The 20,663-nt window shown below is 39.4% G+C and overlaps 1 protein-coding gene across 3 annotated transcripts in view; it reads right to left on the minus strand.

Annotated features, from left to right (window-relative positions):
• Window positions 1–2,876: 2,876 nt before the first annotated feature.
• LOC122886729 (SPRY domain-containing SOCS box protein 4-like) overlaps window positions 2,877–20,663 on the minus strand; it is a 73,419-nt gene continuing 55,632 nt past the window's right edge. For all 3 annotated transcript variants that reach the window (XM_044219255.1, XM_044219256.1, XM_044219257.1), the window contains exon 3: window positions 2,877–5,944. In XM_044219255.1, coding sequence (XP_044075190.1) covers window positions 5,817–5,944 — 128 coding nt within the window. In that variant the 3' untranslated portion in view covers window positions 2,877–5,816. The remainder of the gene's footprint in view (window positions 5,945–20,663) is intronic.

Consider the following 20,663-nt stretch of genomic DNA (forward strand, 5'->3'; position numbering starts at 1 on the left):
GTATTTTGTTAATCAGAAATACTTGAAAAGTGTCCTTGTTTTTCATGTTCTTAATCCCCACTCTGAAGGCAAACTGCCCAGCCCAGGAGGGAAGTGTGTTGTGTTGTGGAGCATTTTCACACCTCAGCTTCCTGTGAAAGTCCCAGAACAGACCCTAAGTGCAGCTTTGTTGCCTTTTTCCTGCTTTAGCGAGCATCAGGGTAAAATGAAATCAAATGGGTGCAGCAGCAGTGTCTGTGTGTGCAGCATGTGAGCAGGCAGAGATACAGTAGATGGTGTTTTCCTCCAAGGTTATGTTCACATGTTTTATTCTTTATTCTAAGTATTTTATTGTTGTTAGTTTATAGGTGTCTTCATAGCTTGAGTGTTGTCTGATGACACAAGTACATTTATTCAATTATTGTACAATGGTACACTTTGATTTATATTTCTACGCCACTACGTTTCAGAGGGAAATATTGTACTTTTTACTCCACTATATTTATCTGAAAGCTATATTTACTTCATACTTTATTTTACATATAAAACATAGCCTATAATATGTTTAGAAAATGTGATATATTGTTTTAGATTAAAATGCCAAGAGTATATAAAGTAGTTAAAATGAGCTGCACCTCAGACAGCTACAACATTAAAATGCACGCATCTCTAATAATAATCCAATAATAATATTATAATATTTAATAATACAACAGTCTAAAAGGGGCCATTATCCATAATGAGTAATTGATAAGTATAGAATTAATATAACACTTTGATACTTGATTTTAAGTATAAAAGTATGTATTTTGATGATAATATAATGTGTATTTTTAGGTCAAATTTTGAATGCAGGACTTTTACTTGTTTTACTTTACATTGTGAAACTGCTGCTTTTGGAATCTGAGTTCTTTGTCACTCGTCCTTTCACCTGGTGATCGATAAATGAAAGAAAGCTGTGCTCCAGTTTTCCCTTTCGGCTTAACCACCCATGGAACGGCTGCCACACAATATATAGTGTTGAAACATGACTGTACCTTCATTTAGTTGAGGTATCGTTTGGAGTTTGAAGGAAGACTTGGCTTTTTGTAGAAAACTGCAGGTGAGAGTGGAGAGGTGGACGTGAGGAAGATCTTTCTGGTTGTGATCGTTTTTCAGAAAGATAAATGTGATTTATAAAAACTATATTTGATTTTAATGATATGCTTAAATACCTAATTTATTTAAATGTTTATAACTGCATGATGAAATAATACAAGCAGCAGAGAAGGAAGGATGCTACTTGGACGCTGTGAGTGCAGTGACAGTGACAGGGAGTAATGGCAGTAAAGTGTTTGATGAGAAGCTGTATATCATGGGTCAGTAATTAGGTTCAACCGTGGGCCAGTTTATTTCAGCGTTGTTCAATGGCAGACCAATGTAGTTTTACAGGCGCAGTGGAGACACAGCCGTATATGTTGTCAGAGTATTTTATTTCTTTTAAGAATAAAACAGATTTATAAAACTCAAAACTAATTTTCCCCATTTGTTAGTGAAGGCTAACAGACTTACAGCAGCTTTTGTTGTTTGGCAAAAAATTACTCACATATGCAAATGTGTGCTTTGCGCGCAAATCATTGATTATTATTAGCTGTTACAAGGTCATGTTTATTGGGATTTACATAAGCCTTGTGTTTACATTGTTACAACTGATTTGTGAAAAATTATGCAAAAGTTGTGATGCAAATTGTAAAATGGAAAACTTTCGCTTCTGTTGGGGGACCAAATATTTTTGTTGGTGGACCAGATTTGGCCCGTGGGCCGCTATTCGCCTACCACTGCTGTATAATTGACAACTTTGTGGACTGCTGTTGTTGGACTGCTAGCCTGGCTAGCTCCCTCTGTTTGTTTACAACCCTGCCCACACTATTTCCTGTCCCGCCTGCTTTTTGTCAGACAACACAAGTAAATTTCACCTGCTGAAATCTGGTCTGACTGCACCTTTAGACTGAAGTGTTAATAAGCTTGTGTTGGTTTATTGCCATCTGTCGTCAGACCCAAAACTCTGCTGTAAATCACATGATGCTCTGCTGTGTGGCCTTTTCACAGTATAGCTGCTGGGGCCTGCATCACATACAGTATTCATGTCAGTGTGTGACTGGGAAAATAGATTAAGTTGTTGATGATTGGGCTGCTTTAGACAAAGTGTGTGTGTGTGTGTGTTTGGTAAGGAGACTCTCTGGTTCTGTTAGACGGCGCGTTGGATCCATCCCAGACAGGATTGTGAGTGACGCGGGAGCATCATTACACCATCTGTCTGCTATTGGTTTCTCAAACAGCAGTCCCCTGTGTGTTTAGATATGGCGAGTTGGACCTGATGAGTCTGATCCCACTTTGAGAAGTGGAAATATGAAGCCTGTAACCACATTAAGCCTCACTAATGTCTGCCCCTTCACTCTGTGGTGCCCTGCAGTTTTTACTTTTAGACTTTGAGCGCATCATATCTCCCTGGCTGAGTGTGAGCTGTATTTACAGCTGCAGGAGCTGATGAGCAGTGCATTAGCTGTTTACTTTCGGAAGTGAAAACTGCACACTTGACAATTGGGACAACTTACAGCCAAAATGCTGCCCAATTTCCCTCGCTAGGGCCTCCCTCGGTAGATTAAACACTCCCTCAGACACAATTAAAGATGCTGAAAATGTGTCAGCCCCAGTTCAGTAATCAGGCTGTTTTGCATCTTACCGCAGCTCTGACTGTTTTTTGTTTTTTAAAGTGTCAGATGTATTTTGGATGACTTTAACATGTATATTAAGCATTTCTAAAAATCATTAGCCTCATTGTTGTTTTTGGACACAAACTGAGTCTGGGCCTAGTTTTAAAGCAAGAAATGGTGAGTGGGAAAGAAACACAAGGAATATTTTTTAAATTCTCTTGGCTTTTATTCACATTTCATATCTGTTGACATCTCAACTGCACCATCTGTCCATACATTCTACTACTTTTCTGAATAGTCCTTTTCTCCCCATCCTAACTGATGAAAACAGGAGGTAAGAACACCACCATCACAAATAATAATAATAAAATAATAATAATAACAATAATAATAATAATAATAATAAAAGCAGCATTGAAGAAATGGGATTTATCTCTCCCTTCATCACCAGCATCTTTGTATTCAATTTACCTGAATGTAACCATCAGTTAAAAAAAACAAACATAGAACTAGCTTGTGATAAATAATGATCATAATCATCATCATCATCATCATCATCCTACCATCATCAGAATCAGACACACTCACAATAATAATAATAATAATAATAATAATAATAATAATGATAATGTAGGATACAAACTCAGAAGTAAAAGCAAAAAAAAAGTGACTCAAGCTTTTTTTAGGAAAGAAAACATGATTGGTCTACAGTGTGTGTGTGTGTGTGTGTGTGTGTGTGTGTGTGTGTGTGTGTAGTTGTGCATTGGTCATCTGCATCCTATTCTGAGCCAAACTGCCCTTGCACTGCAGTAGCAGTAATGTTCCTACATCCCACTCCAGCCTTCATTATAGATCCAGTGAGACTGGATCTGCTCTGGTCCTGTTTGTTTGTTTGTTTGTGGTCATTAAGACAATTGTGCGGAGAGCAGACAGATACTGTCTGGTACCAGTGAGCTACAGCAGGGTGCTACAACAGCAGGTGAGGCTCTTCTTACAGCCAACAGCATGTTAGCACTGGTTACACTGCGACGGGCCACGACCTACAGCTCCTACAGACACATCCACACACTCCATGGCTTCGTATGAAATAATTTGGTTGTGACTGACATCATAATACATAATTTAGTGTCCTGTGAGGAATGGTTCTCAGTGCAACTCAACACTGCTTTAAACAGCGAGCAGTTTTGTCCAGTTTGTTTCTTTATTAAAGCCCCTTTCAGACATGCAGCGACGGCAATCCTAATAAGTCGGACCCAGTAACATTTCCATAACACTTCCCACACAGCGCAAGTCTTAATTGAATATCATGACATTAACATAAAGGCCGCAGCATCACAAAGTATGCACATTAAAGGATTAAACGCATGCTTTGTTCCCTTTTTAAAAGGCCCTAAAAAGAATGTTCTCATTCAACTTCTAACTACGATTAACGGGGTCCGACAAGAACACAATTTTCTGCCAAAGTTAGAACAGTTACTTCATATTAGAGATTTGTATGAATTTGTATTTCTTCTTCTGTCTGCTCTTCTGAGAGACTGGCAGTGCTCATTTAGAATAAGGTTAATTTACGTATTTTCCATCCACCAATCAGGAATTCAGCAACATTTGAAGTCAAATCTGGCGACAATTGGTGGGTTGTTTGGGTACTGTCAATAAAATCTGATCAAACCACACCCACACAGTCCAGATGAAGCAGTTTAGATGAGTTTTTTTTAAGTCAACTTTGATTGGTGCTTATTAAGATATGAATATTTAATATTACAGAGAAATAACTAAGATTTGAGGCCAAGTTTTCAGGAGCTTTAAGAGCACTGTAACAATTTTACCACTTAATTATCATTTCTTATGCACAAAGCAATTTAGAAGACATTGAAACACTGTAAATAAGCCAATTTTAAGTTGTTGAGGAGATTGTTCTCATGTCAGATCAGACTTTAAGGACAAGACTAAAGGATTTTTATTTCCCCTTGCAGCGTCATACATTAACAATGATCATGAGACACTCCTAAGTTTCATTCAGGCTATAATTTCATGGGTGAATATATCCTGTATATAAAAATGCTTTACATACAGTAAAGTAATACGTAAAGTCTTGTCATTCTGTACTTGTGCACAGTTGAACATTATAGTATAAAATATGCAGCAGAATAAAATACGTGTTATAAAATAAACTATTAAATGATGAAATTGATGAGTGGTGAACTGGTGGTGAGCTTCTCTCACTCTTTTCTTCATTCATATCATTAATTTTCGGCTCTACCGCACCTTCTCGCGCACCAGCAGCTAAATACTGTACAAGCATTGTAAATGTAGCCATAACAAACTTTTACATAACCAACTCTGAATGACAGGCCATCTATTTAACTGATAAACGTTGCTTATTCCACGTTTGAAAAGGGCTTACCTCTCATCAGATGTCTGCATGAAGCCAGGAGATTAGTTCGGCATGCTTATTTCTTTTACTAAACTTTGCATATACACGGCAGCCATGTTTTGATCTACTCTGTATGCGATGTGAGCTTTTGGTCGGGCCCCGAGTCAAATAAAAACACAAATTAGTGCTAAAACACTCTTGGACATCTGGGCTCTGTAGCCTGTCACCTGTGCTAGTGGAGACCATTAATAAAAAAAACACACTATGGTATCCAACAGCAATGATATGATCACTGACTGTGTCAGAAAGGCCTCCAGGGATAGGATTAGTGTGCTTTCTCTGCGCAGTTTTTATTCTCACCACTAGGTGGCGGCGGCCGTCTTAACACTGTGTCTGCCACCTCTTAATCACACCATGCCATCAGAGGATGGGATTTCTTTCTGGATGAGTGAGACACTGATGGAATACCATCATTAATAATTTATTTCAAGTCAAAAATGAATGAAAAAGCAGCTGGAAATCCAAAAGAAGCTGGTGCTGTCCTGTTCTTTGTTTGAAAACCTGGACCTCCTCCGTCAGTTCATCCACCATCTTTCTCTCTATGCTTTTATGAATCCATGTCTTGTAGAGGTATGGCGCTCTCAGTGTGGACATTCTTCTATCCATCATCCCCCTCTTTGCATTCTTTAATTTCTTTTACCCATCCATCTTTAGCTTTCTGGTGGTCTGGTTTGCGCCCTTGTACTCCCAGTTGGCTCTGCTGGTGTCAGTCACTGGTATTGGAGGTAATTTTTCAGGGACTGGGGCAGTGGGAGGGTCTCGATCTCTTGAAGCCGCTCCCGACCCAATGCCAGGCGGGCCGCACGCCGACACAGGTCCATCAGAGGAAGAGGCTCGGCTGAGGAGAGGGACAGAGAGAGAAAGGTAAACGTTAAGGTAAGGTAAGGTAACGTAAGCCTGTGAGGAAAACACTTCAGAAAATGACATTGTTGCATGCATGCATTGTGGTCAAGTGTGACTTCTGACTGTTTTGGCGCGTGGTGCGTTATGTATCGGTTTGTCTGTGTTATACTTGCATCTCAGCTTTTAATACATGCATAATACATCTTAATATTTGTTATGCATGAATGAGAGACAGAAGTAGAGGGAGTGATGATGCACACCTTTAAAAATTTAAACCTCCTCCTCACACACACACGCCACCAATGACACCTATTTGTAATACTTCTTATATAGTCGTTACTTCGAGTCCATTTGTGAAACTGTTTGATTGTTAGAAAAAATAGATCATAATTTGAAAAGAATATTTTGGATTTGGAAACTATTATAAATATCTCTGTATTTGTGTTACATGCTCACTTTGCCATCTATACTGTGAGCTCCTGGTCAGTCTTTTCTTTGTCCTTCACCTTCACATCAGGGTTAAGGAGGTAACAGATACCTGAGTCTGAGTTGCAGGAAGTGCAGGAATGCTTCCGAACCCCAACGCTACACAGATATATTGATATCACCATATGCTGGCAGAGAGGTAACAAGAAATTGCAGTTCTGAAATGTTTGCGGTAACTTAGAAACAGTGTCACCATTATAGTTTATCCATCAGAGAGCACTGAGTTCATTTTTACTCTCTAAAATGTTCCACTCAGGATGTATCTTAGTCACAACTCTTTAGTAACCAAATGCTAGGGATCAATATGTTGTTATCAGAACTTTTTAACTCTGAAATATCAACATCTGTCTCAAAACTCCACTATCAGTCGGGCTCTTTTCTCCACTTCTTCAAGAACAGGAAATGCTTATGCACTAAAACTTTTTTAAACAGCCAAACAGGATGTGTAATCCCCGATAAACGTGAGATGTTAACCATTACTGATGTCAGTGGCTCAGTTCTTGTGAACTTCTCAGATTATTCCCGTTATCAGGAGGATATGACTGAAATCTAGTGGGAAAATGGCCCAAGGTTTAGTTGATTACATTTTTGGTGATGGTCTGGATGTTGTGTATCTGGTATGATTTGTTGTTGATGGTGGAAAGTCTGACATCCAGTTTTCTACAATCAAACCCAGTAAACAAACAATAAATAAAACACAAACTGCAAACATAAACTCGCTCGTTTAATGCCAATTATCTACTCTTTGTCCTTCTCCCTTCATTGAGTGCTAACAACATGGCGTCATAGCTTCCTCCACATGCATTTTATAGTCATCAGTTTCAGTTCATAGTAATGATTGGCCTAATTACACAGCACAGCAGAGTGGGAGGGAGGAGAGGGACACATTACCAAAATTAACTCCATGATGCAACAACCCACCCACCCCTCCTCGAACCCTTCCACCTGAGGAAACACTAATACAGTCAGACACATACTGTATGCACACATAGCTTACTGAACTGGACTGTATATGCAAAAGCTGTAGAACCTAGTGACCCAACACCAACACAATGGCACTCAATCATCAGTACAGCAACTGGAAGAAAATGCAGGGAAGTGGGGCAGAACAACAAAAAAAGGAAGTAATTCAGATGGAGGGAGGGGGGGAGATTCAAAATCAGCAGAGATGCAGGTTATAACGGGCAAAAAAATCTCCAATCACTTGATGTGTAAATGTGTAAAGTTGCAGAAAAAGGACTCCTGTAAGTGGAGATACCCGTCAAGATAATGTCTTTATCTCGTAACAGGCTGTAATTAGTGGTCTGGATCTTATTTTGGAGGTGTGAAGTGCTTTGCGAGGATCCTGAGTGACATTAGAGCACAGCTAGTCTATCAGTCTGTCTCTCCCTGCTGTTCTTGTTTAGGAAAAACTACACACCGCCATCACCCATTGTATGTCTGGATGTCCTCTACCACCTGCTTCTGTAGCTGCACCGCTGTGTGTGTGTGTGTGTGTGTGTGTGTGTGTGTGTGTGTGTGTGTGTGTGTGTGTGTGTGTGTGTGTGTGTGTGTGTGTGTGTGTGTGTGTGTGTGTGTGTGTGTGTATGTGTGCACGCTCAAGGTTAAACCAACAGGATATAGGACAACCCAGCCTATACACGCACACACACACCTCATGCATCCACTTCAGCTCAACATGTGTGTGTCCTTGCAATGTGACTGTCACGTTAATGCTCATAGAAACCACAGTTCTTCACTTGTGCACAGTCACGATGACACATCTGCAGTGTTGATTTTTAGTTTGACCTCTGTTTGACTCTCAATTACACTGCCATTGTGAGACTCTCATCACATTAATGGGATATACAGTAGATGAATGCTGTTGTATGGTGGCTGAGTGGCATCATAATCAGATACACTGAGCTGCAGACAAGTGATTCACACAAGTCATTTTGTGTGCTCAAAGGACCATGCACGTATATTATGGCTGCAACTAACGAATAGTTTTATTATAAATTCATGTTTTGATTATCTTTTGACAAATTCGTTATTCATTTAGTCTATTAAATTTCAGAAAATAGTGAAAATGCCCATTACAAAGAGTCCGAGGTTATGTCTTCAAATTGCTTGTTTTGTCAAAACAACAGTCCAAAACCCAAAGATATTCGATTTACAATGACATTACACTGAGGGAAAAAAAATCTGAGAAGCTGGAACCGGCAAATGTCAGGCATTGACACGACGGCACGCCATGCTCGCAGTGGTGCAGCATTATTCAGTTATGATATGATGATATGAATAATGAAGAGAATTACAATCCAGATATTATTACAATTCATTTGTTTTAGTTTTGTGAGGTGGGACCCCACAGGAGGGTTGGTTTACATCTTTACTATTAAATTTCACTCGGTAGATGAGTTAAAACTGGTTTTGTGGTATCATTTCCCTTTAAAGTAGCGATGAAACATTGGGAAAACCTTGTATATTTTTCTGTAGCACAGTACTCCAGTTGAAGACTTTTCTTTAATCCACATATTTGATAAATTACTTCCACAATTAATCGATTGTCACAATTGTTGTTTTCCAGAGATTGACTAATCAATTAATCGACTAATCGTTTCAGCTCTAATGTACATCCACATATACAAAAATGACTAATAAAGAGCAGCTCACAATGGTTTAGATTATTATTATTATTATTATTATTATTATTATTATTACTGGACTTAAATGTAGTTACAGTGTGAAAGCTGGTGAACAACGGAGCCGGCTCTCAATAACAGCTCTAAATAAAGACAGCAACAGAAATAAACAGTAATGCTAAGCTGGCTTTACTGCCACCCTGGCTGATGACCAGAGAGACAGGAAGTGTTTACTTATGCCTGCTTTTGATTGGATGTCCTCTTTTTGTTATGAGAATAGAATATTAAGCAAAATCTGCTCTGGCCAAAAGTATTTATTTACTTGAAATCTTAATTGTATGTAGAATCAAAACTAAACTTCTTGTCACAAAAGACAAGAAAAAGTCAGCCAAAACATATATAACTGTTACATATGATTATCTATGCTGTGCGACCTAAGCCCTATGTAAAATTAATACATGTTGCGCCATCTAGGCGTAGTGCTACATCTTATGCCTAGGTGTGAAGTGAAAAGTCTTGACTAGTTTTTCCAAGGTGAAAATAAAAGTGCTGATATGGCGCGTCTAATATATAGGCTACACGATCAGCAGGCTTTCAGGTGTGAAAGAGTAATGAGTGACCGCACCAATCCTCTGGATATATATGGAGATAGAGAACTTATTGAGAGATTTCATTTCAGCAGGGCTGAATTGTTTTAATTAACTGATGAGTTATCACAGCAGCTGCTGCAACGGATAGGAACGGAGCGCTGTCCCCAGCACTGCAGGTGCTAATTTCTCTTCAATTTTATGCCAGTGGATGTTTCCAAAATGCAGTCACTGATATATAATGTAAGCAGAAGTACAGCATGCTGGGCAATACGAGTTTCTCTCTGGCCCTTCAAGATCAGGCTTACCGATATGTTTATACTGGCACACATAAACCTCATTTTCCTACGCACACATTTTGCTCATTAGCTACTCTGCAGAAAAATGCCCATTTGTTCTGTCGACTTGCAGGGAAAAGCAGCTATTTGAGTCGTGGGGTCAACTGAAACCACAGAAGACTGGATCTGAAAATGACAATTTAAGGTTATTGTGACTGAAACAGTTTTTGAATCTTAGTAAGTAAGCTCTGTGTGTGTGACATGTGCATGCACTGTACATATCGAAGGGAGCAATTTTGTACCAAAATGAATTTGAGCGCGCTCGGAAGCCACTGTCAACTCTCTGTGTGTTGATCCTTCGATGTCGGCTCTTCCTATCATTGTGAAGCAGAATTCACCAAGTGTTGGACTGTTCACCCACCAATAGGGAACGTGAGACACTAACCTGTCTCGTGATGGTTTAGCATCTCTTTCTTCCCCACTGGAGAGAACTTCAAATAATAAAAGTGAAAAGTAGACTGACAAAGTAAAAATTCACTAGTTGTACTGCAAAGTCTCTAAAGAGACTTAATTAGCCTCCGTGAAATAATAGGAAGAAGTCAAAACACCCTTATATCTCCAGGAGTCATTTCTACCTCAATGTGAAAGAATCCAAAACAGCACTGCTTTGTCTGCCAGATAATATCAGGATGGAATGCTTTCTATGGAGCCTATATCTATACTGCATTATTAATACTTTTATAATGAATTCTAATGATTACCTAATGATTAATAAGCCTTTATCATAATGCATGCATTTATCATAAGATGTCTTTATAACAACAGTCACAAAGCATGATGTTCATAAGACTTTTTTGAACTTCAAGTTGCATTCACTGATTTTGGGACACTTGTAAACACTGACATATCACATTTACATTGTGAATTTGTTAGCAAACAGCTGCATTCATATAGCATCATGTTTCTGACCACCTGATGAATGTAAGTCCAATATTCACTCTCCTTTTGTCTGTGTTGGTCTCCACCAATTCCTGAGGGAAACATCTTGCTCTTTAGCTGCTAAATACTCCACTGTGTTCACCAGCTGGTCGCCAACTGCGTCTTTCTGCTGTTTGTTTCGGGGCAGGTTGTGTTGACAGTGGGTTTTTAAAGCTTTTTCGTCAAAAACAGCTGCCTGTGCTGCGGCTGGAAACAAAGCTGATGAGAGCAGTGAGACTGTGCTGTAAAATCAAAATGATGAGCTGAAAAACCCTGAAACGCTCGATAGAGCTTTCACATACAAGTGGTCATTTGATCCATTGTTAATGTAAAAATATTGATTATAGCGGCTTTAACTTCTAAAACTCTGCAAAATGCACAGATGGATTATGGACATTTGTTCATTTTAACCTTGTAAATTACTGTGATCATACTTTTAATACATTATATAGGACATCATAATGCATTAGAAAAGCTTATACCATCTTTCATATGTATTACACATGTGTTAGAGTGTGTTATATAGGTATATACAATCTAATGCATCAAAGGTGTGGGCTCCAGAAGAAGTATTACCCAGGTGTTGGTTCATAATATTGTTCTAGCTCTAGGTGATCCAGTAGCTGCTCGTCTAGCTTGTCTCCACATTAATCATCTGCTGCCCTCCAGATGTGTATAATGGCCTTGTATTGCATTATAAGTAATTAGCTGGACTTCTATTGCAATACTCATTAACGATAAGATTTATTCTTGATGACACATTTTATATCATGTTTTATCGTATCAGCATCTCCTCAAGTGGTGAGGGAAGCTAATGAGGAAAGAAACTGAGGATGATGAGCAGCAGGTCATTTACCTTTGCATCATTACACATTTAGTGCATTTGCAAGAATTACGCATTTGCAAGAATGCTCCAGGACTGAATATCATCACTCTGAGTGAATCTCTTTACCTGTAGTTCATCACTGAGATGCAGAGGATCGGACTGAAGCTGTGATTACTTTGTTAGTAAAACAACAGTTTTCTCAGGTCCGATAATATCTGTTTTAAGAGTGTTGCCCTTTATTGATTTTTTCCAGAGCTGAATTAAAACTTGTTAGCTAAACTGCGAGATGAATTCTGAACGACCCCTGTGGGAAAACTGGCCCATTACTGCAGAAAAAAGATTTTAAAAGGAGAAGATTATGAACAAGAATCGTGTTAAGTGCTTCCAGTGTTTTCTCTACAATCTGTTGTGGTTAATAAATTTATTTGAAGGTGGCAGACCTCTATGAATTTTGTGAGAAGCTTTTACTGATGAGGACTACTGGACAATATCAGATTGATACCATGTGTGCAGTCATCCCAGCTAGTGAGGAACTTTTCCCCTGATAAGACATTTTATATGGATATGAATTGTGACCCCGGGTCTGCTGCGATGGGAACAAGAAGAAATAGGGGCACACAATGTGACACGACGCCTGTAATGAGATGCAGTGCAGAGAAGGATTTATTGTCTGTAGACAATGATAACAGGAGAGAGGAGGAAAATGGCAACGGCAGCATCACTTTTATGGTGGATGTGAAAACTGACCTGAGGAGCTAAATAAAGCCTGACAAATGATGAGTGAGTTCAAAAGAAAAAGTAGAGAAAGAGTTGGTGGAAGAGAGGAAAGGCTTAAAGTCAAGGGGGGGGGTGTCTAGCTAGCGTTAGCTGTCTCTCTTTCATGGTCCAATTGTGGTGATGGCAAATTACCAACTGTCAAAACCAGACTGTAACAGCACTCCATACGTTACTCTGTGTGAGTCAGATCCCGACATGAAGTAACTAACGTACACAGCACAGAGAAACGTCGTCGTCCTAAAATCACAGATGGGACTAAGAAACAGCTACAACATCGGCTCTGCAGCTGGTTACCTGCCTATAGAATGAGGCCAATGGAATTGAAATGATATAACAAACTGTTGTTAGTGCCCGTCCACACAGATATTGCACCAATCAAATTACAGTACCAAATGTCAGTTGCAACCAAACATTCTCATCCCCTGGTGAAAAGTAATGTCGGCACCACTGTCACTGCAGAAAAAGAAATAAAACTTAAATTTAATCGTTTTGGTAATTACAATTTTGACCAAATAAGGACACAAGTTAAGTTATTCACTGAGGATATATATACTGATACTTAGTAAAAAAAAATATTTTACTTCACTTTGAAGAAAATACTGAGTTGTGCAATGCCTCAGAATGCATTAACTAAGAACACACACTTTACATATAGAACAGATGATAGCTCAGGAAAACATGATCCTCTCCTCTTTCTCTCTCTCAAGTCTTCCTCCCTCCTTTTGCCACAGCTCCATCTCATCTGTAACAATACACCTCTCTCCTCTTTCCTCTTGCAACGCCACTTCACCAGCAAAGAAGAAACCCCTCTGCCTGCTCAGCGAGAAAACAGGTGTGTGTTTAGCTTGATGACAATGCAGTTTTTATCATTATCCGGTTGGTTTAAGAAGTGCTTCTAAGCCCGAGAGGTTGAAGAATTTAGAGGAGCATGTAATCCTTTAATCCTTTAATTAAAGTCAATATAATATGAAAATTAACAAAACTGTAATTACAAGGCTTTCACACGACAACAGTGGTAAAATTTGGACTAATGTACAACCCCAGTGCTTGCTCACAAGCACGTGTAAATATAAAGAGAAATCAGTTAAAGGTCAAAATTACCAACAGCTCAATAATGCTGAGCCTTTTCTCTCTCAATCTAATGCCATACTATCGACCCACTGCACTTTGTTTTCCAGTTAACTTGAAACACACAAAAGAACAAACATTTACACAAAGGAAATCCACAAACTGGTCTGACAAACATGTTGACAGGTAGAAAAACAGACGCAAAGAGCACACCCACATGCAAGGTCACGAATACAGGAAATCAAAACTGACAAACACACACATCTCCAAATCAAGAAAGATCAGAAAAAACTCAAATGGTGTTAAGTAAACAAAATATACAGAGGCTTTGAGCTCGGTCGAGGGCAAATAAGCCCGTCAGTTTCTGATTTAAATCACAGTCTTGCCAAAATTACACTATTGCATTATATAATTATTATTTTATTTCAGCAAAGTTGTTGTAAGGCTGCTTTTATTTAACAATTCAAGAAGTTCAGCTTCCTTGGTTTAGTAAAAGGAAGGCTTTGGTAGAAAAACATGTTTATATTCTTCAAAGATTTGGTATCGGTACAGAAACTCGAAAGTATAAGTAAATGAAAAATGATATCCTGCTGTAGTAACATGGATATGATTTATCTGTCTTACAGCAAAGACTTGTTCCTACAGCCCACATCATGGCAGTCTAATACAAACTCCTGTTTGAAGCTGCAGGGCAGATGTTAAAATAAGAGATTTTAACATCTTCAGGTTTTGGCTGTGTGTAACCATCAGAGCATATTCTACAGCCAACAGTTTCCATACTAGCCTTTCTAATAGTGAGCCAAGTTTATATCTGCTTCAAGGCAATAAAATCAGCAGATGAACTAAAGTAAACATCTAAACATCTTTTGACTATTATCATCCTCAGTTGGCAGTTCATGGTGGACTGTCCTTGACATAAATAAAAAACTTTTCACAAGAAAGACAGATAAGTTAGCTAATTAGGGAGCCACTTCAACAATTCTCAGCTTTAATTGTCATATTGACTTAATAATGAGGACTTTTAGCTAAGTCTTCTGCAGAGGCTGCTTGCTCACTAATAACAAACTGGAAATGTGAGGAGCTCAGGGCTTGAAATTTCATTGGATGAAGAGCAACACAGGGACAAAATATGAGTTCTGAAAGCCTCAAATCCTTTAATACCAATTAAAATGAAGTAACTGCTATCAGAATTGCTGAGAAAACACACTTTGTGCTGTGGGAACAGTTAAACTATTTATTTTACTTTCCTTTAAGAGCTCTGTTGCACTGCATGCTGACCAGTGACTAATCTCAATTTCAGTTAATGGCCCTTACTGTATGCTCACCCTAGATTATGACTCTAATACTGTATAGAACTACACAATGCAGTGTAATGAATATGAAGCCTGTATTGCAGATCTACTGCGAGGACAACAGTGCAGTAACAATAGCTTAATGATGTTTCAAATGACAATAAAGTCAGTGAGTTAAAGTGAGTTATTCCTCATCTCACAACAAAGAGATAAATAACTGTATTCAAATCTCACTTAAAACAAAAAACAACATAACAAAGGAAAAGATTAGCAGGAGGTGTAGCTTTACTCTTTGGGCACAGTGTCCTCTTTTTCAAAACACACAGGATGCTGAACTCTGCCAAACACCAACGTCCTTCAAAGCCACAGAGGGAAGTTGGCGTTATCTGTAAGTAATGTACCTCCGGTGGTGTCCTGTGTCCTCTTCCCCAGCACATAGTGTAACCAGTTTTTAGCACAATCGCACTTAAAGACACATTGAAGCAGCGTGTTACTAATGCAGTAATGTTTCTACGATTCATGGAGGATTTGTTAGAAAGGATGCAGCCACAGGGTGGGAGGACTAATGGCTACAAACATAGTTGTACTAAGTCCGTCCCACACAGATTTAGGAGTGGAGGGTGTGAAAATCCTTTTTTTCTGAAATCCTCCCTGAGCAAACTCCATCTTGAGATATTTGGCTAAAGATAACTTTGGCGCTTAAATAGTTTGTGCGGATCCTGTGGTATGAGTCACGTCTTACCATCCACATTATTGTCACACAGAAAGACGGGCACTGTGGGCAGAGCTGGCTAGTAGAGAGGAGTTGGTGGTAATACAAGCCATGCCAGTGTTTCTTTTTAAAGCCCTGTTCTCTCTTTACCATCCTGCATTACTGTAAATCCACTGTTCACCGTTTCCTCTGGGAGGAGAGGCAAAGTGGTAAGAGAAACAGGAGGAGGAAAGATGTGAAGGAGAGGTAGGAAAATAAAGGGAGCGGGGGAGGAGGACTGGGGTGAGGAAGAGGATAAAGTAAAGGAGATGAAGCAGAGAAAGATGGGAAGCGGTCATGAGATGAGAGAGGAGGATGGACACAAAGAGGAGAGAGGGGGATAAATAGGAAAGGAGAGAGAACAGCCAGCCTGTCTGACCCTCACATATCCTTGACAGTTACAAACTGCAGGGAGGCAGACCTTGTTTATAAAAACGTCAGTATTAGAGGAAATATGTTGGTATAATTTACTAAACACACATTCAATTAATATTCCCGCTTACATGCAATTTTTCAAACATGATAAACCATCCTTCATCCCTATGTAATCTGCAGAGAAACTGCTGATGTTGATCCACTGTGGCGTTTCATTAGTTTGCATTTTAAAAAAAAATACTGACATGAGTAAAGCTAAACTGTTTACAAGAGTGTAAACAGTCAAATGGCAAACCTTCATAAGATAAGGTGAAAAGGACAAGGAAATGTAATTGCTTAAAGCTGCACTAATCAATATTTTTATGTCAACAATATAAAAGATGTGAAATATGAAAGGTGTTACTTGTAGTGACAAACCCACAGAGAATTATTACCAAACTCCGCAGTTCCCCTCAGCTCTATGTAGCGTTTTAGTGTCTTTCAGCTCATCGTTATGGTTTTAAGGCCTGCAACTTTACTGTTCACTCTCACTCCTCTCATCAGCCTAATTTTCATACGTGGCAACAATGTTAGCAGCTAGCTGGTGAACAAAGTGGAGCATTTAGCAGCTTAAGAGCCAGATATTTTGAAAAAGAGAGACAATATTGGACTTACATTCACCAAGTGGCCAAAAACACGACTCCAAATAAATGCTAATGTTGCTCCTCATCTGCGGGCTGTGTAAATAAACAACTGTTTGCTAAGATTGTCACCATATCTTTAACTTTATAAAGTGATAATATGGCAATGTTGTGTTTATAGCTTCTAACGCTGCACCCAAGTGGCCAAAAAATAATGAATACAGGTTTAATGTCTGTTATGGTTGGTGTCACCACCAGTGCAACACTGTATCACTTACATACAGTATGCTGTTTAAATCATAGTGTATAGTAAATCATTGGAATAAAAATGTAGTTAGAGTAAGATAAAGGGGAATAATCTGCAATTATTTGTCCCTTTATTCATTCGAGAAATACTGGAAATTTGTATATTGTACATGCAAAAAATTCTCTTTTCATATTATAAATTGTAACAAAAAATTCTGACCAATGTGTCCAGACATGATGGGCAGCCTCATTAGACAAGGTCACCTAATTATATGGATGATTAAGAATGCTTACTGTATATTTATGTGTGTGTGTGTGTGTGTGTGTGTGTGCGTGTCAGATAAAAGAACAAAGACAGAGGTGAGGACAAAGCAGGTGATGTTGAGACAGAGACGAGGCAGAACAGAGAAAAGTTAAACGTGAAAAAGAGGAGAGACAGCTCCTGCTGCTGTAGTTTCAGTGGATTATGTGTAAATGAAGGTGGGAAAACCACACACACACACACACACACACACACGTACATTAACAAGTTTACAAGCATGAGCTCTCACACGTGCACTTGCGCACTCTCCACACGTGCGCACGCAGGCTCTCACCACCAACCTGACCGAGCCAGACTGAGATAAAAACCTGGCTGATCCTTCACTGGCTTTACCTGTCAGGTCAGAGTGAGTGTTGATCTGGGTGTGCACGTTTGAGATCAGAGAAAGAAAAAAAACGGAGAGAGGTAAGGCAGACTGGAAGGAAGAGACAGAAAGGTGTAACTTTTCACTGTGTAATACTCCACCTCCCTGCTTTTAAATTAGAAATCAGCTGATTTACAGGAAGAGGTAAAAGACCCTCCGTTTAGAGTAGACTATAACTGTACATTATGTGTCATTATCACTAATGCTCACCTCCACTTCCACCTAAAAGTACACCCCGCAGCTGAACACAACACGTTTTTACCTGTCTGGGAATTGCCCAGTCATTCTGAGTAATGTTGGAAATCACTTGATGGATACAAGGAGGTAAATTACAGCATGTCATCACATATGAATGTACTAGACTCTTGAATATGAGCATGAGCAGTTCAGGGACTCACAAGAGACTGATTTTAACAAAGAACAGTCAAAATTGATGTTGCAGAAGCCGACTTTCCTGACTTTTTGTCCACTAGTATAGGTCGAGCTTCAAAAACACTGGATCCTACACATAAAGAGGTACTGCACACTTGAACGTCTTTTTTTGAGCTGTAAACTTATATGGCTGTACTGTGATGAATATTGATGATAATATTGATATTCTTACCAAATTTATGAAAATCTGCATTTCATGGGTTGAAAATGGCTCAACACACCATCTTCTGTTTTAAATCACCCTGAACCTTGCAAGGCCAATGCTGACATAGAGTCGACCATTTGGGACTAATTTACATCATAACATTTATATACAAAAAAGTGTTGACGCCCTCTAATAAGAGGTGGGCGGCCCACCTCCCCCTGCCTTTGAGTGGAAGTCTGTCAGTTCAAATATATGCAGATCGAGACGCATCTTTCACAAGAGTTTAAGCATGAATGTGCTTCTGACTGTCAAAGCTCCAGCGTGTTTCCAGCATGGACACGGAGAGTCTGACAGCAGCTGCTCATGGCTGGTTAGCGGTCTGTCGCTCACTCTGGTCGTTGTCTCCTTACCTCCCACGGCACACACGAGGTCACGCCCCCTACAGTGTTTGCCCTGTCGAGCCTTGATGTGTACAATGTGAGAGGCCCGCTGCTTTAAAATAAGCTAAACTGTTATGCTGCTATGACGGTGATAAAACAATGATGGTGGAAGTAAACAAGTAGAACAAGGCCACTGTGGACATCCATGAATAGAACACGTCGAGGAAATGAGTCAGATGATGGGTGTGTTTATACTACATCTCTATTTTATTACCAGTAATTGTATTTTGATGAATCATTTGTCAAAATTCCCGTCAAATGTTACAATTTGTGACATCTCATATGCGTGTCCAATTTTGTTCACATGCATATTTACATGCATACATCTATATGTGTATGTAAATTATGCTCTACGCTGCCGTACTGTGCCAACCCTGCCATGTGTAAAATATGTCTATGGATGCATGCAGTAGTAGCATAAAATACACTGGCAGCAACAATTTTTGGCATGTAATACACACACACACACACACACTAACTATGAGCATATAAGAGAAAGCATCTTTGGGGTAGATGTTCATCCCAAATGACAACATGTTTTAGTAATTAACACATGAATTAATGCATCATGTAGTTATTAGTGTTGATCACTTTCTTCACAAGAGTAAATTGAACAATTAACTTATTGCCCCTAAAATTACTGCCTACAGTAAAGCATTATGAGACTCCTCTCAGTTCCCGAGCATTGATCATCATCATATCTATTGCATCTATGATGCACCGGAAACCTTTCTCAATTCTTTGGCGCAACTCCAGATAGATGACTCTGTTCTGCTGTAATGCAACAAACTGTCTATACAGCCTCCCTAAACTTAGACTTTAGCCCCTCTGTTGTAAATAAGCTCCATGTTGCTCATCCAAATCCACTCAACAGTAAGCAACAATGATAGATGTTGACAAAAATCTTTCTGCAAAACCGTAAAACGTCAAATTTCGTTGAAGCCTTCCTGAAACAGAGAGAAAAACTTTTGTTTGTTATTTATCATAACAGTTCTGATAGTTTTATGTTCCTCAAGAATGCAGAAAAACTGGGAGGCACTTAAGATAAGAGGAAGGTGTATATCAGCTAAGCCATCAGATACTAAGTAAGTGAAGAAGAAAGTGCAGCCAGGTAGACGATACTCGAACAAGACTTCATGTTATGGGTTGTTAATCCTGTGAACCCGGTTTCAGGGATCCCTGATGTAGTGCCACCATTATTGTGGAGGGATATTACACCTGCAGCTTCTAGGAATCATCCACAAGAAAGACTGTCACAATGGGAAGCTGTAACACAGCAGGAAATGCTGGTATGTTCGTTTTTAAACCTAAGATACAAATTTGCTGAAAGTTTTCTCATACACTCTATACACTTTTATGCAATTTTAAGCCGAAGTTGGATTACTTTTGGACCAAGCACATCTCGCTCATGCCCAAAATTCATACCTTGCATTTTGATTCATGCTAACTGTCAGGGGCACTGACAGCTGTTTAGTGCCCAGCGATCAGCTCCAGATCAATGACCAGTTCTACAGTCAAATACACCAGCAGGAGTATTTTAGCAACAAATGTTTTCTCACTAAAAGTAGTGCTTATAAACCCCCTGTGAATTACTTCCTGTTCAAAATACAAAAGGAATAAATTTAAAAAAAAGCCTAGAACTTACAGTAAATCTCTACGAGATAATGAGATGGATAGTCATAGGCTTCACTAATTGCTCAATCTATACTTGGGGGAGCTCATGTTGTTCTGTTAGTGATCTCTCAGCTGGACTTCACTGAGCCTGAGAGGAGAGCAGTGGAGAGGAGGATGGAGATGTTGACCTATAAAGTCTGGAGACACACGATGGTGTTGTTCACATGTGGAGACTGGCTGAGGGGAAGAGGGCGCAGTGTGGAGGAGCACATCCAATCAGGATGCCCTGCCTTGCATTGGCTGATGGAGAAGTGTCGCTATCGATACCAGGTGTTTGTTAACAAGGCAGCAGTCATTGGCACGTAAGAGAGAAGAAAGCAGGAGGTGAATGGAGCTGGAAAGAAACAGCAAGGGACCTGGCAGGAGCAAAATGACAAAAGGGAGGGAAGGAAGAGCAGAGGATGTGAGGCAGATGAGAGAAAGGAAGGA

This window comes from Siniperca chuatsi, linkage group LG13, assembly GCF_020085105.1.
Source record: "Siniperca chuatsi isolate FFG_IHB_CAS linkage group LG13, ASM2008510v1, whole genome shotgun sequence".
NCBI lineage: Eukaryota > Metazoa > Chordata > Actinopteri > Centrarchiformes > Sinipercidae > Siniperca > Siniperca chuatsi.